Source organism: Protopterus annectens, chromosome 13.part0 (assembly GCF_019279795.1).
Source record: "Protopterus annectens isolate FY-2018-M chromosome 13.part0, PAN1.0, whole genome shotgun sequence".
Classification (NCBI taxonomy): domain Eukaryota; kingdom Metazoa; phylum Chordata; order Ceratodontiformes; family Protopteridae; genus Protopterus; species Protopterus annectens.
This window is the reverse complement of record NC_056747.1, coordinates 1285678573-1285703544: the sequence shown is the minus strand read 5'-3', so window position 1 is coordinate 1285703544 and position 24972 is coordinate 1285678573. Positions and strand designations below refer to the sequence as shown.

General features: G+C 37.0%; 1 protein-coding gene across 2 annotated transcripts in view; it reads left to right on the top strand.

Annotated features, from left to right (window-relative positions):
* PRR15L (proline rich 15 like) overlaps positions 1–8046 on the top strand; it is a 211430-nt gene extending 203384 nt beyond the window's left edge. For both annotated transcript variants that reach the window (XM_044055299.1, XM_044055300.1), the window contains exon 2: positions 4666–8046. In XM_044055299.1, the coding sequence (XP_043911234.1) occupies positions 4710–5015 (306 nt within the window). In that variant the 5' untranslated portion in view covers positions 4666–4709 and the 3' untranslated portion in view covers positions 5016–8046. The remainder of the gene's footprint in view (positions 1–4665) is intronic.
* Positions 8047–24972: the final 16926 nt, after the last annotated feature.

Below are 24972 nucleotides of genomic sequence, written 5' to 3'. Positions count from 1 at the left end.
ATATATATTTATATATATATATATATATATATATATATATATATATATATGGGTCTACTTTGACCCATCAAAATTAAACTTTAGAGAAACTTAGTTTTGCATGCTTGGTTTCGTGAAAGTGCATTTAACCGAAAATGTACTTTCACGAAACTACACTACACCAGACAGAATTCCTGGTGCAGTGGTGCATGTATGGTGCTTTTCAGTGTTATGGGAGGGGAGGCTGATCTTGTAGATCCTGGTACAGTGAGGATAAGGGAATATTCCCTGTTCCTCACTGTAGTGTGATCTTGGAGTTAGTATATATTAGTAGTGGGGGTGCAGGGGGGCTTGCCCCCCTGCATTAGTGAGTTTAGTGTGTTTGTTTTTTATTCATCAGTGTAGTGTAGCTTAGCAAAAGTGGATTTTCAGATAAATGCACTTTTGTGAAACTGGACAAGCAAAACTAAGTTTCACTGAAGTGTAATTTCAATGGGTCAGATTAGACCCATATATATGTGTGTGTGTGTGTGTGTGTGTGTGTGTGTGTGTGTGTGTGTGTGTGTGTGTGTGTGTGTATATATATATATATATATATATATATATATATATATATATATAAATGGTTCCCCAGCATTTTACTGAATGTATGTTTGTCTGACAAATGCATGGGTAATTATTTAATGTTGGCATTATGGATGGCTTAAGAGTGAACATGTCCAAAGTATGGAATGTTGATGTAGGTAAGTGGGATTGAGGGGAGGTGAGAGAGTGTGTGTGTGTGTGTGTGTGTGTGTGTGTGTGTGTGTGTGTGTGTGTGTGTGTGTGTGTGTGTGTGTGTGTGTGTGTGTGTGTGTGTGTGTGCGTGTGTGTGTGTATTAGTTGAGGTTAGGGTCAGGGATGAATGAAAGACTGGTGTGTGTTTGTGTGCGAGTTTGTGTGTTTTAGGGTAAGGGTTAGGTTAGGGGATAAATATAGCGTTGTTTGTGAAAGTTTGTGTATATGTGTCTGTCTTGTGTAGTGGAGTGTTATAGGTAGATTTTAATAACATAAAGGTATGGGGCTAGGGGTGGGGAAGGCCAGCATTATGGTTAGGGTTAGCAGCCATTACAAAGGTGGCGCAGGGAGGCCCCATACTTAGCAATCTAAAAACACCCAAATGGAGCTATTGGAACAGTGCTACAACAAAATAGCACAATTTGCATTGAACATACAGATCACACCATTGCCATAAAGCTCCTCTGGCTAGAGTTCCTTCTCTGCTTGTCTTACCCTCAACTAAATATGGCAGATACCCCAATCCAAACCCTGAAAAATGTCTAGACTTGGCCAATATTCTTACTCAGTATCTCCCAAACAGAACCCTACATTCAAGTGATAAAGACTTCCTACGTGTGACCAAATCAACTAACTCAGCTGGAGACCCACTAGTCTCATATCATGTCTCAAAATGTGCAATCCCATTCCATTCCCTATAAGACTAGACTTTACACACATAGTCTTTAAAAAGTCCTTAAAATGCATCTCATGGATAACTGGATTTGTTCTTGCTCCACCCCTGGCTAAAGTAGTATTTCTTCACACTTAATCCAATATTAACTCCTCTGGCCGTTCTTTTAAACCTGGCTGATATTCTATGGTTTCACTCTCATGACCTCATAATCTCCTCTGACTATTTTCACCCATGCTCCTACTTATCTTATCCTGCTTGTGACCTGTAATCTATCTCAATCCATTACGTAAGGCGTACCCATATTGATATTGTTAACTTTTTGCTTAATGTATGTTGCTCATATATATTTATAAATTGTTGAATTTTCTGCTTATTTTATACCACCTGGATCATCCCAGTAAATAAATAAATAAATAAATAAAGATCTGCAAGGTAGAATTGCAACCATCTGGCATGGTCACTTGCTATAACAATCAGACTAAGCAAAATTAAAATAAAATAAGACTTCAGTCAAATACTAAAAGTTGCTGCTAATTCCCAGAGTTAGAATAAACATAATGTGGGTGTGGGCTTCTGCACCGAGTGACATGGCTAACATTAGGGGTCTTTACTCCAGTTTTGCAAAGTGCACTTTTTTAATGGCATGTTTAACATTTTTTTGTTAAATGCCATTTAGCAATTCAACAATTTCTCCATACAACTTACTAAACATGATGATATGTTACTTAAATGTAGTGTCAACCATCAAGGTCTCATTAGCTTGTCTAATTTTTTTTTTTTTTTTTAGCATTTATGACCTTTTTCAGTTCTTTATGTGTACTGCAAAACACTGAAAGTACACCAGAGAGAAAGGGCTAGAAAACAAAATGTCTATGTATCTGTCCATGTATAGTCTTTGCAACTCATTTTATTTTTTATTTATTTTATTTTACATTTGTTAACCGGGCTAGTCTAACTGGATATATTTCCATTTCCAGTAGAGGCCCGGGGAGAAAAGCTCCGGCAATTATAGAATTACAACATTAAAAATTAAAAATTAAAATTTAAAGAATTATAAGTAGACATTAACAGAAAAGATTTTAATAAAAATACAACAAGGACTCGTGCTTAGAAATAGAAAGTATGCTATACAACCAGTATTAATAAGATAGAGAAAGAAGTTAGTTAATTAAGTGTAATAATTCTACTAGAGAGAGTTTGTTGGCATATAAATTTGGGAGTATTAGTTAGTCTATCTTACAAGGAATTAGTATGTAACAAATGCATTAGGAGTGTTAGTAATTTAAGCGAGAATAGTAGGAATTCGAAATTTAGGGAGCTATACTTAGTAAAGGGAAATGGTTAGTCAGGCTTGCTACAGGGGCATAACCAGTGTGTTTGGAGGTGTTTTTTGAGGTTATGTTTAAAGAGAGGCAAGGAAGAAAGTAATGTTAGTTCATCGGGCAGGAGGTTACAGTTTTTTCCCACTGTGTTACAAAAACGAGAGTCTCCAGCTAGGTTATTAGACTTGCCTATGCAAGCAAGCAGTTTCTTAGAGGAGCGCAGGGAATTCAGATTTTTGTAAGGGAGGATGAGATTGGAAAGAATAGGAGTGTTGTTGGGTTGGTAGAAAATCTTGTGGGCAATGGTGAGTTGGGGTAGTATCAGTTGGTTTTGAAGTTCAAGCCAGCCTAGTTGCCTTAGATTCAGACAGTGGTGAGTTCTAAAGGTGTTGCCAGTGGCAAATCTGGCAATGGAATTATAGGAATTTGCTAGCTTGGTAAGATTATTTTTCTTTAGGTTAGTATATATGGGTGAGGCGTACAGAAGTGTAGAGATTAAGTGTGAGTGAGCAATTGTGGTTCTGGCTATAGGAGTTAGGAAAGGTTTGATCTTATATAAGGAGCCTATTTTTCTGTTGACAGTTTTAATAGTATTATTTATGTGGCTATCAAAAGTCAGGTTATTGTCAATAGTTATTCCTAGCAGTTTAGTGGTTGTGTCAGGGAGTATAATAGTACCATTATTGGAAAAAACAGAGAAATTTATGTGTGAGGATTTGTTTGTGGGTGTAAAGAGAAGGAGCTTAATTTTTTTAGCATTGAGAAGGAGGCATCTATTTGTAAACCATGTTTCTACTATGTTAAATACTTTCTGGGTTAGAGAATGTAGTTCTGAAGGGGAGTTTGCTGTGCATACTAGCGTAGAATCATCTGCGTATTGCATGCAGGTGGCTTGGGGGATTGCTCTGTGGAGTTCATTGATAAATAGTGAAAAGAGAAGTGGTACTAGAATAGAGCCTTGAGGGACTCCGAGGGTAACTGGCTGAAGGGATGATATGTTGTTTTGCCAAAGAACTGCTTGTTGCCTATTGCTCAGATAAGACCTAAACCATTTAATAGTCTGACAGTCAAAGGAGAGGGACTTTAGAATGTTGATGAGAAGGGCATGGTTGACCATGTCAAAAGCTTTTGAGAGGTCGATAAAGAGAGTAGATGAGAGGTTATTGTTATTGTGGTTTCTATTAATGGTATCTATAAAAGATAGTAGGGCAGTTGTGGTACTGTGCGATGGCCTAAAGCCATGTTGACAGTTAGCTAGAATGTTGTGTTGAGATAAATGATGTAGTAGTTGTTGGTGCATGCATTTTTCCATTATTTTGGCTAAAGGAGATAATAGTGCTATTGGCCTGTAGTTAGAGTAATCATTTGAATTTGTTAACAAATGTAAAATAAAATAAAATAAAAATAAATACTGGGTGTAGCAATTTCAGTGATCAGTGCTACTTTTGTCTTCTTTTCACGGACTAAGATTAAAAGTGACATTTCAAGTGACAGAGTTGAAATTCTAGCTCCTTGCATACATGGGTCCATACCACTCAAGTGTACCTCATTATGGGGACAGTTCAGGTTGGGTGCTAAAATGTCCATGTTTCTCGAAGTTCCACATTAAAAGAGTGTGTCACGCATTCATTATGAGGATTTTTTAATTGACATCTGTGCTAAATTGTATACATATAAATTAGCATATTTAACCATCCTGTGAACTTCCTAGTTGAAGTTGTTAGTAAGCTGTTAGTATGTGTTCCACATTTTGCCCATTTGTTCCATATTCTGAGAGATAGTGTTGCTCATTTTGCAGATGAAAGGTTGAGAGCTATGCAAAGCTTTTGCTTGTTGGATGAATTGTGAGGCTGAGATGTGTATTCTTAACTTTAATATGCTCTGCTTTTTTTCTTTTCTTTTTTTTTCCAGAAGTGTGCCGTTCTAGAACTGTCCGGAAGGCTTTCTTGAGCAACATGGATGAGACAAGTCACAGTTGGTGGAAACTCACCTTCCTGAGGAAAAAGAAATCAACCCCCAAGGTCCTGTATGAAATCCCAGCAAATTACTCAAACACAGAGAACCAGGCAAGCTCACAGGCAAATGGGGAAGACAGTGAGTTCAATAGCCGGCTGGAAAAAATTGTAGATAAGAGCACAAAAGGGAAACATGTCAAGGTATCCAACTCTGGACGCTTCAAGGAGAAGAAGAAAGTTCGAGCTACTCTAGCAGAGAATCCAAATCTGTTCCCAGAAAGTGTCAGTAACAAAGAAGAAAAATAGTTTCTGATGGAAAAAAAATCAGACAGATCTACTCCATACTGAATGGACATGGTAGGTCAAAAGCTGCAATGGCACAAAACTGAATTAAAGAAAGATAAGTTGTATAGATTATGACCATGAGTCAATGCTGCACATAGAAGACTTTCCTTAAAACACATTGCAGCTTTCTTCACACTGCCATTTCATCAGAGCAAGAGATGCAAAACAGCACGCAATTCCTCGCTGACGTGACTGTCCAGAAAGTAACTTGACAGAATGTCAGATAGACTGAAGGTTAAACTGTCTTTTTAAAGGATTTTTATCTGACTATGCCTAAAACTGTGTGTAAAATGCAGTATCACCTATTGTGTTCTAATCTCAGGCTAACATCCTACAAGATATTCATCACAAATGGAAAGTTCTCATTCCTTAAATATTCAGGGATACAAACTGGCATGTCCAAGAATGTTGTTTAACCGAAACCATTGCTCCGTAGTCTGATGTATGTATCAAACCCAGTGCAAAACAGCATTTCATTCTCATTGTATAAAATTATGATGAGGAGGGCTTCTTTTTTAGTTGACATTTATACCCAGCAGAACTACATATAATGAAATATCATGGCATGATCGTGGTCATGAGTTTACTGCTGGCTTTGCAGGGATTCAAATCTGATTCATCTGTTTTGGATGTCTGTGTTTAATAGTCCAGTCAAAGACATAGATGTTTTAGCAATGTGTGTGTGTGTTTATGTATCTTTGTGTGTCTGTGCACACGCACGCACACACACACACACACACACACACACACACACACACACACACACACACACACACACACACACACACACACACATGCACATGCATTTCTGTATGTATGTGCCTGCATGAATATGCTCTGAACACTTGACAAGTGCATGACACCCCTGATACATTGTATACTGCAATGAAGAACATACATCTTATACAAATACACTGTATTGGTTTTGCACACTTGCAAGGCTGGTGCTGCTCTGTGAATGCCTCCTTAACTATATTTTGCTTGCTTTCATCACATTGTGTGAGATTATTGTAATACACATATTTTCACTGAAGCTTTTCTTTCTATTACAGAGTTCAGAGACTTCTTTTTATCTGCTAGTCTTCCAAAAAAAAAAGAACACCTCCGTTAACAGATGCAGGTTTAGAAAGCAAGTGTAATCATACCTTTTCACCTCAGAGGGGAAACTAAAGTACATGAAAGAGGGCAATACTACAATACAGAAAGCAGTTCTGTTAAATGTTATTAAGTATTTTGAACTTGTATGTATTTCCTCCACTAACCGCAGGGCATGCTTAAACTTAGCAAAGGAGGTTGACAGAGAAATGATTAAGAAAGGTACTACATCAGACATTCATCTCAACAGTTATAGTAACAGATGAATGTCCACTTCCTGAATTTGTTATCTGTTATAAGTAATAAGGCTAACATCATCTGATCATCTGTACTGGTTAAAATCTAGACACACTGCAGCTATTAAACCTGTAAACGTTAGCCCTGTCAGCAGTCTGATAGAGGCTAAATGTGACACACACACAGACACACACACACACACACACACACACACACACACACACACACACACACACACACACACACACACACACATACACTTACTTGGAAGAAATTAGAAATAAGGAGTGATTTCTGCCCACGTTTCCTTCCATACTGGTATTTCCTTACTGCAGAAGGAGTCATTACTGGGCACATTGCGGGTATTGCAAAGAGCACTTCTGGTTGACATCAAAGACTGAAACAATACTAATTTCATGAACTTTAATCATACTTTGACTTAGGAATGGGGTCCATTCCCATCATGGTATTAGAAACCCAAAAGACTTGGAGAAATTAAAAAAGTATTTCAACATGTGATGATATAACAACACATACGTGAACATTATGGGCAACAGGCTCTCTTTCAGCTGCTTGATTTTAGGGATGTGGCAGGAAGGCAGTGAATAACGACTAAGCAGCATGTGCTCTGATTATACATTTAACCTCTGAGCAATATAGGTGCTAAGACAAACATTTGACTAATGGTGTGGGGTATGATTAGTCCTTGGATAATTTGGTGTGAACTATCCAGGGATGTCCATATACAGGAAGGACCCACGGTTGTCCATAAGATGCTCTGCTTTAACTTTATTAGTGTGATATTCAAAGACAGCCTAAGAAAAACTTCACAATTCAAATATGATGTAAAGACCTCCAGCAAATGATCTGGTAGACAGGATGCTGGCAGCATCATTGGAGGTGTCTCATGAAACAGCAGAGTGGCAGCTGAAGAAAGTATAAGGCAGTCTATACTGAGGCAATAAGACCAATTATATTATGTGCAATTCACAGAGCAGTGTAACTGAACAAACAGCCACTTTAGCAGACTTACATCATATGTAATGTACCCAGATTCTATGGCCAGTTGTTTTACCTCCACATTGTCCTTCTGTAGCTCACCAGTTCGTAAGTCTCTGAGATGTTGCTACATTCTGTTACCTGGCCTAGACAGCTTACCTGCACTCTGTCTTACTCAGCAACCAGGAGTAGGTAACAAGTCACTTTCTCTTGTTCTTTCTTTTGTTCTTTCTGCCTCTGCAATGGATTCAAACTGTCAGTTTAATTTTTCTAAGTCTTCTGGGCTTCTAATACTATGATGAAAATGGACCCCATTCCTAAGTCAAAACATAAGTAAAGTTCATGAAATTAATATTATTTCAGTCTCTGTTGTTAACCAAGGGTCTTTTTCTCTGCACACACAATGTGCCCAGAGTTGCCTCTTTCTGCACTTCCTAAGCAGTTACATTTGTTGGTAACTTATTTAAGTATGACTATAAATTCTTTTTTATCACTCCTGTTGCTATTACTATTATTAGAACTGTCTGGGTATCTTTCTTCCACATCGACTTTGTTTCTACCCACAAATCCTGGTGTCTTATGACTCTCTGTCTCTCTGTATGTAAAACATTGTAGTTACTGGGTGTAGCAATTTCAGTGATCAGTGCTATTTTTGTCTTCTTTTCACGGACTACTATATCTGTTTTCTCACATCTGTTTTTTTGAACTGTTGGTAATGGGTGATCCCATGTGATACAAACCGTCATTTTCTGTAATGTAATGCTTTGTGGCTCGTGTTTCCAATGCTTCACAGCTACTTCTATATTGTAATTCAGCCAGTTGTGTAGGTTGACATCTGTGCTATCAACCTGCACTTCCAGGTATACTAAACTGTCATAACATGAAATCCTGTTAATGGCATAATGTATAATTATCCCAGTGCTCAGAGAGCATTGCTCATGTACCAGGCATTAGCCTAGAGGAATCTTACATGGACGTTAGAAGAGACATTTACATTTTATCTACCTTTGACAGGTACAGCCTTTCTCTCTACTTTACTAATGCTACATGTGTTTTGACATGTATAAATAATGAATGTTTATGCAGCTTCAAATATGCAAATGATGAGCCTTAGTTTGCATGCTCTTCAAATTTAGCCAGTTGCTGCTTGAATCCAAACATTAGAAACCAGGATCAAAGAGTCCGGCTCATCACATGTACAAAGATGAAGTAATCTAATTGATTGCATTCTTGTAAGCAGGCAAGTACAGTATCCAGGTTTTAGAAGGCAATTAGATATGCAGTTCAGTATGCATCTGTGTCATGGCCTTGAAAATACGGGTGATGGTTAAATGACGGAAAATAAGGGATACAGCTTAGAGGTAGCATCTTTAAGCATTTGCATATAATCATTTGAATCTTTTTTTCACTCATGCCACTGTCAGCTTAAGGAAGACTGCATGCAACATTTCAAATGAAATTATAAGTGTACCATAAGATCACGGGGTAATTAAGAGGCACAGGGCTTGTATCAGGGGTAAAAACGGGCTTATTGATCTGCATCCTATCACCTTGACATCACTAAACACCAGGATACAGAAAGTCAGTGATTCTTGGAACAACAGGTGAGGACACGTGAAATGAACTTATTTAAAAAGGATTCATATTCTAAAAAAATCAATATATAAAAAGAACACTGGTTGTCATTATTAAGTGTTCATAACTAGCGCATTTCTGAAGGAACACTAAATGAAAGACAGAACAGAGGATGACAGCAAGAGCAGGGTGACATAATGTCATTTACAAAGTGCAGCTTTCACTGCTCAGAACTGTTATATAAGCCATGAAGTTACTACTGAGATGGCAATATGAAATAACACCAAGTGCCTGGCCTGCAAACCTAACTTAATGATATAATCATTACAGGATCTGTACTGCATCTATACCCATCTTTCCAACCAAGGCAAATGAGGTAATATTTAAAAAAAGTACAATAAAAAGATGATGAAGAAATTGCAATCAATTTCAGCTATTGCTAGCTATAAAAATGACTTTTTTAAGGGACATATGAAGAAATTATGTTTGTATATATGTTTTTAAGTTATTCTTTGTTGTAGACAATAATAAATGTATTAGCATTAAGCAATGCTGACAAAGATGTTTCAATACTTGACATAAATCTGAGTATTTCTTCTATTTCCAGGACTTGACAAAGTTTTAATTTATATTAAAATGGGAATTATTATGGATACAATCTGGTTTGTCTTTATTTGTTGATGCCTACCTAATTTATTAAATGTGCCTGTTCAGAATTATATGGAATTGAATTTGTAAATATTTCTGTCATTCTACTGAACTGAGGGCTTACAAGACTATGAATTAAAAGGTGAATTATTTTTATTTTATTTATGTTTATTCAAAGTGGTTGTGGACAGATCCATTGCAGACCGATTTTAGCCACAGACTGAGAGGTACAACAAAATATGGGGAAAAAAAGCAATACAGTAATGCACAAACAAAAATAATACAAAGCTAACAAATGGGACTGCAAATGTGCATGGAATGTAAAATAAAAGGTAAGACAGCAGAAGAGGAATCACACACTACGTAGTTACATAGTTACAATGAGCAAAGAGTCAGAGAAGTTACATTTAGTTATAATGCATTTTGAGTTTAAGCAGTGGTTAGTCATTAATAGTTATGGGGTAAGGGGGTATAAAGGACTCAGAAAAGATACTAAGACTGGCATGGTAGTTCTCAGAAGTAGTGTTAGCTTATGGAAGCAAAGGAGGAGAAAAGTTATCATCAGGAGTTTTGTTAACTTAGTTTTCATCAGGAGTTTTGTTAACTTAGTTTTCATTAGGAGTTTTGTTAACTTAGTTTTCATTAGGAGTTTTGTTAGCTTAGTTTTCATTAGGAGTTTTGTTAACTTAGTTTTCATTAGGAGTTTTGTTTGTTATTTAGTTTTCATTAGGAGTTTTGTTAGCTTAGTTTTCATTAGGAGTTTTGTTGGCTTAGTTTTCATTAGGAGTTTTGTTGGCTTAGTTTTCATTAGGAGTTTTGTTAACTTACTTTTCATTAGGAGTTTTGTTGGCTTAGTTTTCATTAGGAGTTTTGTTAGCTTAGTTTTCATTAGGAGTTTTGTTAGCTTAGTTTTCATTAGGAGTTTTGTTGGCTTAGTTTTCATTAGGAGTTTTGTTGGCTTAGTTTTCATTAGGAGTTTTGTTGGCTTAGTTTTCATTAGGAGTTTTGTTAACTTACTTTTCATTAGGAGTTTTGTTGGCTTAGTTTTCATTAGGAGTTTTGTTAGCTTAGTTTGTGTAATCAGAAAATGACTGAAGCATGCAGGTAGCTCTCTTTCCTCTATGCTTGCAGAAAAGCATGTTAGGTTCCTAAATACCCTGGCTGAACTTCAGATTAACATGAATCCATTATCTTAGGAGTCTTTAACTGCCCAACAATAAACTGCAATACTCATATCTCTCTTGTAGGTTACATCCAAGAATCCCTTCATTTCATAAGTAACTCTCTGGACCAAATGTCAAGGAACCCAGAACAGGACAAAATATTCTTGACCTGGTCCTTGCCAACACGGCATCCATATCAACTGTCCCCCTGGACTCCCATCTACCGTTAAATCATATCACAAATCGATAACCCTTTTCTACAGAATCTCTAAACAATCAGATGTAAATGTCATAAAGTTCATGTACATCAAATATACAAACCTTCTGCAATCTGTGATGAACTGCCTAAATTCACATTTAACTGTATTATCTATGCATAGCAATCTCTGTGTACAGCTGGATAAAAGCTCTGACCTGGCAGTCCCAACCAGATCCAAACAAAATGGGAAGTTTAAAAGTAAACCAGACCACTAATCCAAATGTACAAATAAGACATACAATAAAAGAAAAAAAGTGTCTTAAATTATATAGCAAAAAAAAAAAAAAATCAACTAAATGTCAATATTAAAAAACTATAGAAATAACTAAAAGACACACTCAGTAAAATGAAACGTCCCATGAACCTAAACAATCATCAGAAGATAAAGACAATTAGAAATCCTTCTTTAGCTACATTAGGAAGCTAAGGAATAACACTCGGCATTGCCCAGAACTTATCCGAAATGGCCTCAGCTACCTGAATCTAGCAGAGACAGCCAGCAGACTCATTACTGGTCTCCTGAACTGCATGACCAGTAATTACCTATGAACAATGACTGAAAAATAAATAACTAGCAGCAAATAATGTTAAAATGGTCACCTTGCTGGATGTGCGTGTGTGTGTGTGCGTGTGTGCGTGTGTGCGTGTGTGCGTGTGTGTGTGTGTGTGTGTGTGTGTGTGTGTGTGTGTGTGTATGGGTGCGTGTGTGTGTGTGTGTGTGTGTGTGTGTGTGTGTGTGTGTGTGTGTGTGTGTGTGTGTGTGTGTGTATGTGTGTGTATGTGTGTGTGTGCATGTGTGTGTGCATGTGTGTGTGCGTGTGCGCACGTGTGTATGTGTGTATGTGTGTATGTGTGTGTGTGCATGTGTGTCTGCATGTGTGTGCGTGTGTGTGTGCGTGTATGTGTGTATGTGTGTGAGCATGTGTGTGTGTATGTGTGTGTGTGCATGTGTGTGCGTGTGTGTGCGTGTGTGTGCATGTGCGTGTGTGTGTGTGTGTGCGCGCGCGCATGTGTGTGTGCATGTGTGTGTGTGCATGTGTGTGTGTGTGTGCGTGTGTGTGCGTGTGTGTGTGTGTGTGTGTGTGTGTGTGTGTGTGTGTGTGTGTGTGTGTGTGTGTGGGTGTGTGTGTGCATGTGCGTGTGTGCATGTGTGCATGTGTGCGTGTGTGTGTGTGCATATGTGTGCGTGTGTTTGTGCGTGCGTGTGTGTGTGTGTGTGTGTGTGTGTGTGTGTGTGTGTGTGTGTGTGTGTGTGTGTGTGTGTACAGCAGATAACATGAAAATATCAAGGACTTTGCTATGAGGAAATATTAAACATTTCAGAGATGCATTGGCCAATGAGTTGATAGAAGTACAGATCACATGGTCCTGCACGAGAGCTGTGTAGACCTTCAAAAAACAGTGATTTATTTATTTATTTTAAATATTTTGTTGCCTGTAACATTTTCTCAGTCAGGAAACAGTGATGTTGAGGAACTGCCTGAAATGGCACTTGCATCCATACCCGATGTTCCTGTAGCTGTAAGAATTGGCAACGAGTGAAATGACTGGTTTAGCCAAACATCACGAGCACAAATTATACAAGTACAACGTGATGTTTACTCTAAGGATTGTAAGGCTGTTAGTGAAGCAGTCAGTGCACTCTTCATGGTGACCAAGTACACCGTACAGTGTCAACCAACAATCAGCCTTCGACAGCAGCTAAACTCGGTTTCAAGGCCTCTTAGAATGCTTGTGTATTTCAACACATTTATGAATTAAGGAAAAATAAACTCTGCACTAAGGACTAGTCAAGTTATTGCAACACACAGGAAAAAAAGTTAATTTGGTGAGACAGGGTATATCAACGGTGAGAACAGCTCTGACCACAGGACAAAAAAAAATTAAAACCAGCCATACAGTGAAGTCATTCAATCATCTGGATGGAATACATAACTGCAGAGGTGTATACTGATAAGAGTATAGCACTGACCATGACAAAAAATAGGAAGCCATCTGTGGAGAATGACTCTGTATCAAGAAACTAAGAAAATTCTTGCATTTCAATGGGACCAAACAAGAACAACAGCAGAATCTCAAATGTTCTTGCTGCTACTTTGCGACTTTCAACAGCAAAAGTCAGATATGTATAGTTTTTGGTTTAGTTCTAAACTTGTACACTATTAGATTTTTGCCCTTTCAGTGAGTAAAACAGTACCATCAGCATTCTAACATGGTAGTTGTTATTCCATATGAAGGTAATGACATAGTTCCTGGAAGTGCACAATAAAGAAGCTCCTGTAAGTCTCTGGAATAATAAATTCTATTACAAACATATTCTGCCATAATATAACAAAATGGCTCGTCTTTCTTAGAATAATTCAGCCAAGCTGTAACAGATGGTACTTACAACAGCCAGTTAAGAATAAGCTGTAGCTGTAGCATGTGTTAAATCGCCCACAAGAATAATTTGACTTTGATGGAAAGACACTTCTAGCAAAACATCACAGGAACGTGGTCTTCCTAATATTATTTTTTTAATTTTCCAATAAAAGTAATACATAAATTTGATCTGATACCACTTCACTGCTAATAATAAGGAATCTAACCATTAATCTGTCCTAACTGATGTAAAATTTATGACATGCCATACTACAATACAATCTATCAGAGTGAAGCATTCAGACTTCTGGAATGGTAGCCACAAAGAGAGAAAACTGCAGACAATTTCTTCAAGTTCAAAAGTCAGACTGATACAAGGTAGAGATGGATGATGTCTTATATAATGATCGCACATATTAATCATCTTTCTGGGGGCTTTCTCAGCCTCCTATAATTCTGAGTATTACAAAGAGAGAGAGAGAGATGAGAATTTTCACCGTTTTTATTACCATAATGTTACTGTAGCAAGCCCGTGGTACTGTCACATTCACACCATAATGAACTTCTCTAGTTTATCAAACTTGTGAACTGCTGCCAATTAAAAATGGCCTGTACTAGTTTCCATAGTTTCCAACTCCTTCTTCCAGATAATTAATAGGGTGCCCCGGTCACTATGCCTTACAGAAGAAACTCAGCTGCAACAGTAGTGAGACCAGCAACTCCTGAGCAGCCCAATGCTGGGTTTTATGACACACATTTAAAAAGCCAAGCACTGGTAGAGATAGAGATAGAAAGAGAAGTCATCTCCTATTTCTAACCAACCAATGTTCCTACTTTGCAGAGCATGGAGGCTGTAATGACTTTGGGCTACGGGTTTTATGGGGTTTTAAGGGTTGCAGGGGAAATCTGGGATTCAGTATCATTCCCCTTATTTGCATAGGACTGGCTGATGATGCATAGTTACATGTCCCACACTGACCATCCCCCCCTTAACAACCACTATTCACTAGCCATGTTGTCTTCTGCCTGAAATTGAGCATAATGGCAAAATAGTAATTTGGTTAGACTGCTTATTTTATGTTTTTTTTTCATATTTTCCGCACGATCCTGTTTGCACACCACTGCCCTGTTTGCACACCACTGCCCTACGCTTTAAAAGCCGAGATCAGCTAAAAAAAAATAAAAGTTGATTTTTTTTAAAATTTTGCAAATGTTTTCCATGCCAATGGCCTTATAGTTGGCCATTGACATGCTTTCTACATGATATCCACTCTTTATTTGAAGCTGTCATGGCTCCGTTTTGTAATTTGCAGAAATGTACTGTTACTGGCAGAGTATATTTCTGCAGATTACACTAGTCCTGCACAGCCGGTTTACAGCTTCCTGGATTGCAAATTCACCTAATTTGTATGGATTTCTCCTGCAAATGGGGTAATTTGCATACAGGGGCTGAGTCTGTGCAGGACTAGTGCAGGAGCGCTCGTGCATGTCCCTACAGGTTATTCTTGGATCGCACAGCAGATATATTGCTTGCTGGAGCTCCTGCACTAGTCCTGCAGGGCTTGCAGAATCCGGGGTCATAATCTGCAATGGGGAAGTTTTAGCTGCCACATGTAATAGTTCTAGTTTTCTGGATATGTGCCAACATGAGGAGGGGAATAGCCTTTAAAGCTGTCAATGTTTAGTGGTGTAGTTTACTTCTGCCATGTTTGTGGCTGCTGAAAGTGTGTCATAGCTTTTAAAGTTAACTGTTACAGCATTTAAAGCTGTTACACTAAACCGGTTCTGTTGAGACAGCCATCTCTGTGTTTGCATGAGATGTTGATTGTTTTAAAACAGCCCAATTTTTACATTAGTACTCAGCTATAATGAGGTTGTTATAGCTAGGTTCTTACATATTTACCTGGCTATAATGAGCTATCTGTAGCTAGGTTCTTATTTACTAGATTCTAACATATTCAGCTGGCTTTACCAGGGATACTTTTTATTTGTTTTTAGAGTGTAAGTAGAGTGTTTACAGTATTATAGTTGATTTCATCTTCAGAGTTTCCTGTATATAGACCTAAGAGTTTTATAACAGACAAGACATTTGTTCAGCTGAGTTACTTAAAAACCCCTACAGCTTTGGCAATGCTACCCTTGCATCTCACTTACCTTTTAACTACCTCCCCACACCTACCCTGGAAGCTCCTGAATCATCCCATGAAATTCCCACTCCACCCTCTTCCCTGGCATTCTTCACTATACCGTATTTCTTATCTTTATCAACACCTCACTTTCTTTTTTACCCTTCCCTAAACTTACCCCAGTAATCATTATTTGCCTTGGACAACAATTTTTTATAGCCTTCCCACCACATATTCCCTTTCACTACATCTATTCCTTCATTTAAACCATGATCCAGCCACACTTCTATAATTCCTGCCTCTAAATCCCTCCTATATTCACTGTCTATCCTGGCATCCTTCCTTTCTTCACCCCAAATAACCATCACTTCCATATCAGCTGTAAAGGTATCCCAAACAACTCTTCCCAAATACTTATTCTCTTTGTCTGTAAGAGTTTTACCCCCTTGCATTCCCAGCCTATGTAGGTGTAGGATTTGCCCTGGTACCCTCACATTTCCAAAACTGATCACCTTATACGATACCTTCCTTCCTTAGCCTTGCTAATGTTTTGCACCATCTATGTACAAGCCATATCTGCAGGTCACACACTGCTTCCACAACCCTCAGTTCTGTGCAGATGTTTTAGATCTCCTTCTTTTTCACATGCCATGTGTTCTCCCAACTCATTCCGTTATTCTTATTCTTGTTCGAAGCTTGTGACTTCCTGACTCTTGCTTTGATGTTTCTCCATTTCCCACCATGCAGGCCTTGAGACCACCAAACTCCCTTTTTCCGTCCCACTTTCTCTGTGTCCTTCACCCTTCTCATCACAAAGTCTGTCACATTACCTCTCACATGTACATACTTCAACAACTCCCTCTTACTCACTCCAATCTCTCGCTCTGTTCTCACATGTACGTACTTCAACAACTCCCTCTTACTCACTCCAATCTCTCGCTCTGTTCTCACATGTACGTACTTCAACAACTCCCTCTTACTCACTCCAATCTCTCGCTCTGTTCTCACATGTACGTACTTCAACAACTCCCTCTTACTCACTCCAATCTCTCGCTCTGTTCTCACATGTACGTACTTCAACAACTCCCTCTTACTCACTCCAATCTCTCGCTCTGTTCTCACATGTACGTACTTCAACAACTCCCTCTTACTCACTCCAATCTCTCGCTCTGTTCTCACATGTACGTACTTCAACAACTCCCTCTTACTCACTCCAATCTCTAGCTCTGTGTCCTTAAAGGTTTCCATCCCTTCTGTTTCTCACGGTATATGCCCTCCATTACCCTAATACCTTTCTTCCCCTACATTTTACTTTTCACCCTGTATGCATTCACCCTTACCCTTGCATCCCCAAAGTATTCCACTTCCCAGCAGCTCACGTACCTTCTCATCTTCCACAAGTGGACCTGTAAAATATGGAGTATTGCTACAATGAGTCAATTTTATGTGGTACAAGTTCTAGACTTTCATTTTGACATGCACCTCAATATTCAAAATACTTTTGAAGTCCTGGAGTTCACAAATACTGAATAGAGAGCTTTGAGCACATTACTTATATATTCTGGTTACTAGGTGACATCATCACGGCAAACACTGGTTATGTCTGTAAAAATAAAATGCAAAAATATTTTTAAACTGCAATGCTTAAAGAAGTAAATTCTCACAGAATTTAGGTTTGCTTGGCTTGTGAGAATTTAAGATTAGTTGATCACATTTACCAGAGATCATGAAGAATTATTATAAGAACTAGATATTTTTCTGGTAACACTACAGTTACCAATGACAGAAGAAAGTATAAAGATTTCAGAGATATTTGACATAGTCTTAAGACTGTGATTATTTAAATACAGTAGAGACTTGATTATCTGAACGTTGATTAACTGAAATGTCAATACACCACCAAACAAGATTATACATGCCAAGAGTGGTGAACACTGATGTACCACCAACTATAAACTGCCAAGGATGCTAAGCATGATAGAAGTGCACCAAAAACAGCCAGCGGATGAAATGTTTTTTATTCTCCAATATAATCCAGTAAAAACAGTTAAAATCCAAAAGATCCACACAATGATGCAATAAATGAAAGAACCAATAAAAACAAATACAATGCTAATGCATAACTTTATTACCTTGTTTTCATTGTCTCTTAGAACTTCTTAAGACAACTATAATCAACTAACCACTCCTTCAATTTATATGTGCACTAATTAATAAATAATCCAATAAATAGTTCAATTAGCCATAAAAGGTAAATGATCTTCTGGATTTTAAGTGTTTTTTGTGGATTATATTGGAGAATAAAAACTTTGCATCCACTGTCTGTTTTTAGTGCGCTTATATCATGCTTTCTTTGGAAGTTTATCAGAAACGTCAATTATCAGAACACAGCCTTCCAAAGTTTTTAGGTAAGAAAAACCATAAAGTCTGAATATGTAAAGGTTATACATATTCACCTGTGCATGTTTTTTGAGCTCATGTGTGAAAAATATTCTTTATTGTCCGCTGGAATTGCTGAATGGTTGAAAAGGGTCTATGTTAAATCATCAAACGCTTAAAAAAAGCAAACAGTGATTTATCGAACCCATGTAAGCGAAAGCTTACAATCATGAATGCTTAGAACAGTGATTTGTTCCAAAAAAAAAAAATTAAAACATTACATCTCAGGGAAAGAATTCACTTATATGCCGTTTCTCTATTTTGCCTTTTCGTTCTTTCAAATTCGATCAAGATGCATTTGAAAGAATGCGTCTTCGATCATTAATAGGAACCCGGTTGGAAAGTGTATTCCCTGTCTGCAGAAAAAACAAGATTTTAGAAGTTTTTTTAATCTGGTTCAATGTATGTTTGATTATCAGAACAGTTTGATTATCTGAACTACCCTAGGTCCCAATTAGTTTGGATGATTGACACTCTACTGTATGTTAGAATTACCAGATGGTCTAAGCAAAAAACATTGCTAATGAAAGTAATTAAGTTGTGCAAAAAGCTGACCAAGAAAAAGTTCTCAAAAAACTGACAGGCAGGTGGTTGAACCTATGCATGGCCATATCTGAGAATAGTAAAGTGCAAAAAAAGATGAAAAAATCTTATTTAATAACTAGGAATTTTGACTCAGTAGAACAAATTACAGGGACATGCAACCTGCAATGCATACTATATGCATCATAACAACAGGCAAAAGGAATATTTTATTTATTTATTTATTAATCCTTTTGTATGTGCTATTATATTCTGTAGCGGATTATCCAAGATACAGAGTGGGTACAAGTTTGTTTTATTTCAAAGTAGCCAAGCACCTTATATGTGCAGACTGTTATCAAAACTTCTCTGCAATAGTCAAAGTTTCAAACACAACAAATGCAAGTGTGATTGGTGCATTCAAGTGAATAGTATTGAAATAGCAGCTACATGATGCTATCATATATGACAGTGGTCTGCAGTAGAAAAGCCATTCGTTGAGAAGATGTGTACATGAGTGTGAATTCATACATATCATTTCTAGTCTGCAGTGTCTGCAACAGCATGGGCATGTAGATGGGCTGCCACAAGTGCTTGCAGAATTCCAAGATGGAGGAAGGAGTAACCATTGTTGTTGGAGAACTTTTGGAGAGAAAAATCAGAGAAAGATGGTGTACTAGCTATGAGTTAGGTAACAGAAATCTGGATGCACATGTTGTGGAGATCTTAATAAAGGAAGGAGAACTAGATAAACGAGAGGATTCAAGCTGTAATGTTGTGACATATGAAGTGTTGCAGGAACAGTCAGATAATGCAGCTAATGTTGTGGCACAGAAGCAGATCACAGAAGCTGGAACGACACATTCATGCTTGGTTGAAGGAGTAATCAGCTTTATGAATATGCCTCTGCCCCTGGGTACTGTGAATGACCGAAATGAATCAAAAATATACTTGTATATATGCAAGCATTGTAAGTCAGGGAACAAGAAGCAGTGTATGAGGTGAAGAGAGGTGTGTGACAGGAGCAGAAGGGCAGCAGCTTCACAGTACAAGACCGGTGGTAAGAACAGGAAGTAAATGCAGTGGTGCTAGTGAGCGGTATGATAATATGGACAATATTGTATTCCCAGCAGGGTTTCCTTTAAGTGACAAAAGAACTTTGATACATGTCAGGTTAGAAAACTTCTGTGAAATAACTTTTAAAATGTTTTCAGGTGCAGGAAAGTCTATGGGTAAAATAGAAAAAAAAGAAATAACATATCACCAAGAAAATACTTTAATTTACAGAACTTTGGCTTGCAGTTAAAAGGAAAACTACAATTCAACACTTTACAAATGGAGGAATTTGAACTTAAAACATTTTTTTCTGTCACAATGCAATAAAGTGCCTAACATAAAAAAAAGTTTATAATAACAGAAATGTATGAGAAAGCTGGATTACACTGGGTATGGTGATAGGAAATTACAGCATATTTCAAATAATAATATAAAATGTGTACTTCTCTTGTGGGAATAAAAAAAATGTTCAGGAATGCACAAAAAGATGTAAGCAATGTGGAGAGCAAAGCCATACTGCTAGTAACTGTAGACCATTTTATAGAAAATGTAATAAGTCAGGCCATTTTTAGTTTGAAGGTCCTGTGCTGGAATAAGAACAGTTACATGAAAAAGTCAATGTGTAGAAAGCAATATTCGGGAAGAAAGTGAAATAGCTGATGTAATTGAGATAGAAAGTGAAAGAAATAATAACTCAAGGTGAAGAAAAAGAGAAAAGGGGAAGGTCTAATTGTAGAAGAGATTCAGATACAAACCGAAAATAAGTATGCTGGATTCCAAGTGAAGAAGAGGAAGACGATGATGCAGAAACTGGGGAAGAGCAAGAGCAGAAAGAAGGTAAATCGATTGGAAGGAGGCTGAGAAAGAGGAAGAGAAATAAGTTCAGGAGGAAACAAAGCAAAAAGGGGAATGAATGACTTAGGTATTTTGGGACTAAATACGAATGGTATAAAAACAAAGCGAGGGGTTTAATGGCTGTTCATTTGTCAAGAAGAAAAAGATTAATGTATTATTGTTATTGGATACGAGGTATGCTATACAGCAAAAAACATGAAAAAAACTGAAGCTGTATTCGGAAAAAAGATTATGTGGCCAGTAGGATATGAAACATGTTCTGGGTTAGGGGTGTTAAGAAGAGAAGATGAAGTGAAAATATTAGATATAATAATTGTGATGCCAGGAAGAGTGCTGTGTGACTTGAAAAAATGGAAATTGTAGTAATATATACATATACAAACATGACAAGAAGAAAAAAAATGTTTGAAGACTTAAAAAATATGTGATAAGAAACATATCAATTTTAACGACTGGGAACGTTAACTGTAAGATTAAGAAAAGACAAAGGAAAAATAATGCAAGATGTGAAGGTAATAAAAGAAGTGACGTGGTATGGAAACGTGAAACTAAGTAGACAGTGGATGTACAAAAGGGAATTTTTTAAAAAAATAAATAGTTTATACTATGTATTCACGTAACATAAAGTGGCAGCTGGGTGTAGAAGAGAAGATTTTCAAATCGTAGAGCAATATGGACTGTGTTCGGTGGTAATGAAGAACTCATAAAAGAAGGTAAAGGAAAGAAACGGTTTAACAGGGGAAGTAAGTAAAAAGAAAGAAATGGAAGATGATGGATCACTTGACAATGAACATATTTTATAAAAATTAGACAAAATGGTATGTACATTTTTAGACAAAAAAGTAAAGTGGAATATGGAAACATGCTGAATGATTTTGAGAAAAGAATAGAAGAACGAAGTACTAGAGTAACTGAAATAGAAAATATACTGTATGAGAAAAATAAACGAAAATAAGGCAATATTGTATAGACAAAGATGTTTTAAAAGGAAAGAAGTAAAAAGTTTCACATTTTTTAGGAAAGGGGTGAAAAGCAAAGAAGGTAATATGGTTGGAATAGTAAATGAGAATGGGGGAGCAAAATGTAAATAAGAAATTATGAAGACACTAGAAAACTGTAGAAACAATGTATAAAACGAAAGAAGTTGAAACGGAGGTGAAAAGTAAAGAAACATTTAGAAAGGAAAATGGTAAATTAGAAGAAAGAAGTGAATAAAATGGAAGAGTTTATAAAAGAAGGGAAGGGAGAATCCGCAACAGGCTTGGCTGGGTTAAGTTATGGATTTTATAAGGGGGTGACTATAAGGCAAAACAAGAAGTTGTGGGGATACTGAATGAACTGTTAGAGGAAGGGATAGAAGATGAAAAGATATATGTAGACGTGGTCACATTTATGTGGAAGAAAAATGACAACAAATTAGGAATTGGAGGCCTATAATACTTGGAAATACCGACTATATAATCTTTATAAAATAATGCAAAAAAGAATGGAAACTGATTTGGAAGAAATGATAGGGGGGTGTATATGGAGTATAGGGAAAACAAGTGAAATAAATGTTACTAATAATAAAAGTAGTAATACACACTGTTTTAGGGGAGAATAAAGATGGTAGAATATGAAGTAGTGAAAGCATTTGTCTTAGTAAGTCATAAGGCAATGTGGGATATTTTAGGAAATTATGGGTTTGGGACATAAATAATAACAGCATTAAATAAGTAATAAATCCAAAAGGCGTACATAGAATTGGAGTACCAAACAGCTTTAATCTTGGTACCTCGGCATTCCGCTTTCAAGGGATATCAGCACATCAAATTCTAAAGCATAAATATACTAAACAATTAAACAATTAAATAATTGTGTTTAAAAATGTACCTATACATCCCACTCTTAAAGTGACCAGTACACCTTGTACATAAACACATCCCTTAGTCATGAACAAATGTCTGCATTTCCGATAGAACTTCAGCAGCAGCAAAATTACAATGAATTCTGCAGCAATAACATCATCAAAAAATCAACCAAGTTTACATAAAAAATACAACACCTTCTCTTATTATGTGTATGTACTCAAATGAAACATAAACACACACACACACACACACACACACACACACACACACACACACACACACACACACACACACACACACACACACACACATATGGACATATTATCAATGTAATTTCTTCAAAAATTTAACGACAACTCCTGATTTAATCCATATGGGACCAAGGTTCCAAAATTATAAATGAAAGTAGTCTCCAGCTGATTTAACTTATTAGCGAATAGAGTACCACTTCCACAGTTGCCAGATGGTTGGGCTAACACACTAAAAAACAGGGAAACAAAATTTCCCGAATGAGCTTCAATAAAATGTTCTGCCACTGGACTGAAGCCTATATTACCCCTTCTAATATTTCCCAAATGTTCCAAAATTCTGATCTTAACTATTGTTTTGGTCTGACCTATATACCACCTAACCTCATCACACCCACAACCCAGAATATATATAACACCACATGATTGACAATTAAACCTTTTTTGAGAGAGAAATCTGTGCCCATTGATAATAGTATTAGATACATTTCTGATTCTGTGGCACACATTGCATCTCCCACAAGGAAATGACCCTAATGAACTATTCTGGGTCTGACTGGAAATTGGGTAGTTCAACAATTCTTTTAGGTTTAAAAATGTCCCAAAAGAAAAAGTCAGATGTTGTGGAAATAAAGTGCTGAGTTTATCATCAGCTGTTATCATTGGCCATAACCTTGTAACCACCTGTCTGAGTGCGTCTGAAAAGGGACTAAACCTAGTAACATAAAAATATTTTATTTTTTGGCCCCTCCTCTCTTGAAGCAAATTGAATTCTATGTCCAAACATATTATCCTCATGCAGTTTGTTCCCTACTTATCACATTATTCAACAATTTAGTTCTTGCTTCGTTAAGAATAGATCTAGAATACTCTCTGGTCAATAATCTCTCCTCTACTTGAGCCAGAGATTTCTCTTTCGAAGCCCTCTCAGAAGTATTCATCCATACTCTTCTAAATTCACCATAAGGCAATGACTTATTGAGATGTTCAGGGTGCATGATGGAAGCATGCAAAAATTATTCACAGCAGTACTCTTCAAAAAATTATTCACCGCAGTACTCTTCAAAAAATTATTCACAGCAGTACTCTTCAAAAAATTATTCACCGCAGTACTCTTCAAAAAATTATTCACAGCAGTACTCTTCAAAAACATATTCACCGCAGTACTCTTCAAAAAATTATTCACAGCAGTACTCTTCAAAAAATTATTCACAGCAGTACTCTTCAAAAAATTATTCACCGCAGTACTCTTCAAAAAATTATTCACAGCAGTACCCTTCAAAAAATTATTCACAGCAGTACTCTTCAAAAAATTATTCACAGCAGTACTCTTCCTAAATGGAACATATTGAATAACTCACATCTCATTCACAAAAAAATGGACATCCAGAAAACCAATGGTACTGATGTCTGTGTGACAACAAAACTGTAAACCATGACAGTTAGAATTCAAGTCCCCCACAGATTTCTCCCTGTTTTTTAGTGTGTTAGCCCAACCATCTGGCAACTGTGGTAGTGGTATGCTATTTGCTAATAAGTTAAATCAGCTGGAGACTACTTTCATTTATAATTTTGGAACTTGGTCCCATATGGATTAAATCAGGAAGTGTTGTTAAATACTTGAAGAAATTTCATTGATAATATATCCATATATGTGTGTGTGTGTGTGTGTGTGTGTGTGTGTGTGTGTGTGTGTGTGTGTGTGTGTGTGTGTGTGTGTGTGTGTGTGTGTGTGTGTGTGTGTGTGTGTGTGTGTGTGTTTCATATGAGTACATATGCACATTATGAGACTACTGCGGTGGTGGTGCTGCGGTAGCGTTGTCGCCTCACAGTTAGACGTTGCCCGTTCATTTCTCAGTTAGAGCGTCTTCTGTGTAGTGACATGCATGAATGGGCGTTCCTTCGTTGAAGGTTGTGCATTAGGCCCGCAAGCCAGTGCATAAAAATCTACTGCCAATCATTAGCGGACCGGAGTTCCGCTGTGGCGACCCCTAACTGGGAAAAGCCGAAAGACACAAACAAACATACACACATTATGAGAAGCTGTTGTTGTATTTTTATGTACTTGGTTGATTTTTTGATGATGTTATTGCTGCAGAATTCATTGTAATTGTGTTGTTGCAATTTTGCTGCTGCTAAAGTTCTATGGGAAATGTAGAAGTTTTTCTTGACTAAGGGATGTGTTTATGTATAATGTGCACTGTACTTTAAAAGTGGGATGTATAGACAAATTTTGAAACACAATTGTTTAATTGTTTAGTATATTTAAGCTTTAGAATTTGATATGTTGATGTCCTTTGAAGGCGAAATGCTGAGGTACCAGGATTAAAGCTGTTTGGTACTCCAATTCTGTGTACGACTTTTGGATTTATTAGGTTTTTATGTTTTTTCTTTGGTTTTGATAAGCATTAAATGTCTTGGGTGAAGGTTATGGCAAATGGTTGGTTAGAAAAGAATGGAAAGAAAGTAAAGAAAAATAAAGACA